Raw genomic sequence first — 6000 nt, 5'->3', positions numbered from 1 at the left:
CTGTGTCTGTGTTTTATGCTCATTTGGTAAACTGTAAAGCACTGAAAGCACTATTGAAACGTCCCCTTTGAAAAATTTATGAATGACTGTGCTGGTAAACCCCTTACGTTATTTGATTTTTAAACAGCTGAGCAGAACTGAACATACTCAGACATTTCTCTCTTTACTTATTCTAATCAACACTAAACTGACACACAATATATTTAGCGCAACGCAATCTGACTTTCAATAATCCCTACAAAAGATTGTCCCTGACTAACAACTATACCTTTCATGAATCACTTACCTCACAAAAATCTTCGTTACTCAAACTACTGCAATACAGCGAGCGCCAATACTGCCAGCTACATAAAAGATTCTAACTACTGAAGGCACTAACTACTGATAGGCATAGTTAGCAAATAAGAGATTTTGATAGAGAACAAACAATGTATTTACCTTAATAGTGTTGAAAAGTCATTTTATAAAATGACTTTTGAACACAAAAGACACAAATTGTAGTCAGTTTATGAAATGTGAACTTTAACAGTGAGGAAGATATTTTCAAGTACGTTTTATATTGTGATGTTTTGGAACGAGTTACGTGATATTGCAACGAAAGTAATAAAAAAGAAGTGTAACTTAAATTCGGTGTGCTGATTACTTTTTTACTTTTTTACATCACCATTGTCCTAACTTGCAAAAGCTTAATGTTCAAGAATGGTTTATGAAACACATCTATAAAACTTTTGAATATCGCAGAATAACACCTAGGCCTCTTTGCATCCGAACTTGGAATCATCACTACCTAGATTTTCGACGATTGAGCCATGAGTTCACAACGAGACCAGCGTGGGAAACACGAAAAGATGAGTGCCTAGTTTATCCATTATGTCAAGAAATGACTTTATTAACTGTGCTCTAATGACACCTGCCACATAATATAACTTTGTTGTTGCCCGAAAATGCAATATTTAGCAGCGTGAGCGACACTACAATCATAATTAATTTTTGACCTTTGTTGTGGTAGGGTTATTAGAGCACAAACTATTCATAAATGAATAAAGCCATATTGGATATTAATAATCGCTTCAGCTATATTTGGTCCTTTATTATTGAAACATTACTGATTTCACGGCACTAAAAGCCACATCTTCAGGCGAACTTCTGTATAAGAACAAATCGAGAAGGAATAACAACCCTGAGAAATACTCTAAATTATTTTATTACATTATTTTAAGATATCAAATTTCTTTTTAAGTAGTAAAAACTCTTACATGAGGCTATCAAAATGTTGGTACTTACTTGACTAAAACATTAGAGCGAAAAAATTTTTTACGCAACATTCGTTGTTCGTCAGAACAAAACACAGCTAAAAGACGGCGTGTCATAGAAGAAAACAGCCGTATTCCAAAGAGTGGATGAGTCCTACACAGATCGTATCATTGTGATCCACTGGTAAGGAGAAAGGGAATCAATAGTATTAAGATCTAATTTTGGGCCAGATTGAAAAATCAAGAAGTGGTTGGCACAAAATGTAGGGATGTTCTACCTGGACAAAATCGTCAAATAAATACCTACTGGCGGAAAAGTAGAACTTGAAAAGCGCACTTACCACTTTTCCGATCTATATGGAGCCGCCTACAAGGGGATGCAGCCGCTTGCCCCGTCATACTGACGGCAAGAAAGTAAACAGCTCGCCTACGGACGCCTCGCGCATGCGCTAATGCCTCGGCGAATGACTCGAGCGAATGATTAGTGGCCTTTTCGGCGATACACGAATGGTGAATGACAACAAGGAATATTGGGATAAAAAGTACAAAAGCTTTTTTTTGAAAAAAGAAATAAAGATGTTCAGAATGACAATATGATAGTGACAGTTCACATATTTTGCGTTAATATAGCCCATACGTTACGCTAAAGCTAGAGCGTACAAGATTAACATCATATGCACATAAGAGGGAAACTAAACTGAATAATCCTCAAAACTTTAAAAATTTAAGAACATTAAAATTCTAAAAATTATTGTTTCGCACAAATGTTTCAAAAAGTTCTTCACTTTCACAGTTAAAAGGATCCAAGACTGTAGTGAATTTTGACACATATTAAGAGTAGATAAAACTTAAGAAAATGTTAATAATTTTAAAACATACTTGGAAGGACGACGTGGGAAACCTAAGATAATTGTCGGATACATAGGAGGTAACCACGTGATGTGAGGAGAGAGAGGGGGGGAGGGGGGCGAAATAGACAGACCGAGGAGGAACAAAGGGGGACTAGGTAAAGAAAAAACAGAGCATTACTCAGCTTACTTAGGCAGTCGAAGTATGCCAAAGTGCTACGGTGTTTCAAAATGGTTCAAATGGCTCTGAGCACTATGGGACTTAACATCTACGGTCATCAGTCCCCTAGAACTTAGAACTACTTAAACCTAACTAACCTAAGGACATCACACACACACCCATGCCCGAGGCAGGATTCGAACCTGCGACCGTATCAGTCGTGCGGCTCCGGACTGAGCGCCTAGAACCGTTAGACCACCTAGGCCGGCTACGGTGTTTCATCTCCGTTTGTGTACTCGGGGTTTGGTGTGTAAAACGACTACTCGGTGTCATAATTTCGATCTCCTCCAGGATGCTTAAACTGTGGACCTAGTTTTTTCGATGTAAAATTCTGAAGTTAATAGTGAGATTAATAGAGAAATAGAGAAATGGCTCGAATCGCTTTGAGCACTCTGGGACTTAACTTCTCAGGTCATCAGTGCCCTAGAACTTAGAACTAGTTAAACCTAACTAACCTAAGGACATCACACACATCCATGCCCTAGGCAGTATTCGAACCTGCGACCGTGGCGGTAGCGCGGTTCCAGACTGAAGCGCCTAGAACCGCTCGACTACTCCGGCCGGCAAATATATATTACATATATATATATATATATATATATATATATATAACTCCGTCTTCAGGCCACAAGTGGACCATGGGGACCATCCGACCGCCGTGTCATCCTCTGCTGAGGATGCAGATAGGAGGGGCGTGTGGTCAGCACACGTCTCTTCCGGTCGCTATGATGGTTCTCCTTGACCAGAGCCGCTACTATTCGGTCGAGTAGCTCCTCAATTGGCATCACGAGGTTGAGTGCACCCCGAAAAAGGTAACAGCACATGGCGGCCCGGATGGTCACCCATCCAAATGCCGGTCACGCCCGACAGCGCTTAACTTCAGTGATCTGACGGGAACCGGTGCATCCACTGCGGCAAGGCCGTTTCGCAGATAGATAATTAATAGAGAAATAAATGTTTTGGTCAATGTTCAGATGTGCATGATACGGAGGCAGTATCGGACAGGATTATATACAGCAGTAAATAAAATACGTCTGAAGGTTCTGACCGCAATTTATAGTGATAAGTAAGTTTATTTACTGTATAAAATATTACGAAAGTCATTACATTTCTTTTACACACACATTAATTAACAGAACTAAAATATTTTGTAGTAGCTGTTTGTGTAAATACAGCTGAGTTGTGAATGACGTAAAATTATGTTATCTGCCAAAGGCATTGCAACATTTACTCACTGAAAATGTTACACTAACACAATTAACACTTTTCAGATGAGCAGAATATTTAACACAGGTCCAGTGGTAACTTATGCCTACCAGAGAAGACTTGTTTTTTACATAACGTCTTTTTTTTACATAATATTCCAGATAGATATAGAAGATGGATACATTAATGTTATAAAGACAATGTACAGAGGACACAACTGTAGAATTAGAACACCATTGAGGAACTCTGAATACTTCGAAATAAGACAAGGACTTAAGCAAGGAAGTATTCTATGTCCCGCACTTTTTAATGTTGTGATGGAGGGAATGAATAGGACAGTTAAAGATATAGTAAAAGAAAAAGACAAAAATATGATTTTTCCAGTTGATATGGTAATATGGGGTGATAAAGAGGTAGATTTACAGTTACAGCTTGATGCGTGGAAGGATGTAATGAAAAAGTATGGATTAAAAATAAATAAAGATAAGAGTGAAGTAATGGTATTTGGAAGAGAGAAAGGGATCAACGGAAATATTACCTTGAATGGAGAACCCCTCAAGGTGGTAGAAAGTTTGACTTATTTAGGGAGTGAAATATCTAGGGATGGAAGAATAACTAACGAAATTAATAGGAGGTTACAGAAGGGAGGCAATTACTACCAAACAATAAAACACCTGATTTGGAATAATGAAGTTTCAGAAAGAGCAAAACTCCTTATGTATAAGAATTATTACATCCCTATTGTCACATATGGTGGAGAAACATGGACAATGACAGAAAGGGACTCGAGCAGACTGCAAGCAGGGGAAATGAAATTTCTGAGAGCGGTTAAGGGAAAAACAAGGATGTACAGAGTAAGGAATGTAGAGATTAGAAAGGACCTTAAACAAGAAAGTATGAGAGAAGAAATTGAAAGAAAGAGATTAAGATGGTATGGGCATGTTAAGAGGATGCATGGGCAGAGACTCCCCAAAATTATGGAAGAATTAAAGATGGATGGGAAAAGGCCTATAGGGCGGCCAAGAACACGGTGGAAAGTGGGAGTGAGAATATGTGTAGAAGGAGAGGTGTGACCTGGCAGCAAGTAGAGGAAGAAAAGTGGTGGGAGGACCGAGCCAAATGGAGAGGACTCATCAGCACCCAGATCCGGCAGTAGCTGGAGCGGGATTCGGATATAGATAGGTAGAATATTCCAGCAGGAATATACAAGTGTGAGAGCGGTAGCTTTCCATCCTCGCCTCTGCTCCCTGTAAGCCTGCGGTTACCTGCAGCAGAGTTCAAGTAAATGCGTTGCTCATCTGAGCTACAGGTGAAACAGCATTGCTGAGATCCCACACAGGTAGCAGGTCAAACAAGCCACAGAAAGTGCGTGCGGCAGAACCATCGTCGCTGAAGAGACGCACGGGACGCCGCACTTGGTTCCCGTGAAGAACGAGTGGATGGCCTCGCTTATGGCTCCCTGCGGCGCTTCGCACAGTTCTGACGGCCGAGTCGCCTTCACGTTGCAGGCAGAAGCTGCAACCGCTATCTGGCTGTAAAACAGGACAAAAACATTAACCCAGTTTCAAATACCAAGCAACGTATCGTTGCAAATGACTACATTCATTTACTTTATGGAAAGCACTTTCAAATTGAAAGCACTGCAGGGTGAAAAGTATTTAAACCGACAAACTCTGGGAGGTTGTAGGGGACATCAAAGCAAATATATTTCCTTAATGTCATTTTTTCCTGTGAGGATTATTTAAACCGGTGGAGGCCGTATTACGCTCTTCAGTTGTTAGAGGCCGTATTACGGTCTTCAGTTGTTAGAGGCCGTATTACGCTCTTCAGTTGTAGGCAACTGCTGTCCACCAGTGTAGTAGTGCATTGTCTCTGTTTACCAATTGAGCGATAAACCTGGAGCGAGTACACTGATATGGTTGGTGCGTACTACGTAGCGCACCACAACGGACGAGCTGCACAGTGGGTTTATCAACAACAATATCCTAATCGCCGTATCCCGCATCATACGACCTTTGCAGCTGTGTACCAACGTCTGCGTGAGACCGGGTCATTTAGCAGATTACCTGGACAGGGACGCCGTCGCACGGTAAGAACGCTGCAATTTGAGGAAGCTGTCTTGCAGCATGTGGAGCGGGCTCCTTCAATGAGCACTCGTGCAATTGCACGTAACATGGGGACGAATCAGACGAATGTAAGAACAATCCTGCGAGAGCAATTGTTACGTCCATTTCACTTACAGCGTGTCCACAACCTGGAACCAGTTGATTATCCACCCAGAGCACAGTTTTCGCAGTAGTACCTGCGACACTGTGAAATGCATCCTACATTTCCATCCTCTGTGTTGTTTACCGATGAAGCAACGTTCGGGAGTGATGGAGTCTTCATCATGCACAATCCGCATGTTTGGAATGAGGACAACCCACATGCCACAGTTACTAGCGCTCATCGAGTCCAACATGACAGGGCGCCG

The 6000-nt window shown here is 41.1% G+C and overlaps 1 protein-coding gene and 1 pseudogene across 1 annotated transcript in view; both read right to left on the bottom strand.

The window, feature by feature from the left end:
* Positions 1–3131: 3131 nt before the first annotated feature.
* On the bottom strand, positions 3132–3249 carry LOC124551575 (annotated as a pseudogene).
* A 1338-nt stretch (positions 3250–4587) lies between these two features.
* Positions 4588–6000, bottom strand: part of LOC124551140 — a 56644-nt gene continuing 55231 nt past the window's right edge. The window contains exon 5 of the mRNA XM_047126102.1: positions 4588–5059. Coding sequence (XP_046982058.1) covers positions 4831–5059 — 229 coding nt within the window. The 3' untranslated portion in view covers positions 4588–4830. The remainder of the gene's footprint in view (positions 5060–6000) is intronic.

Source organism: Schistocerca americana, chromosome 9 (genome assembly GCF_021461395.2).
Source record: "Schistocerca americana isolate TAMUIC-IGC-003095 chromosome 9, iqSchAmer2.1, whole genome shotgun sequence".
Taxonomy (NCBI): domain Eukaryota; kingdom Metazoa; phylum Arthropoda; class Insecta; order Orthoptera; family Acrididae; genus Schistocerca; species Schistocerca americana.
The sequence above is the reverse complement of the archived record's forward strand: the minus strand, read 5'-3'. Positions and strand labels throughout refer to the sequence as shown.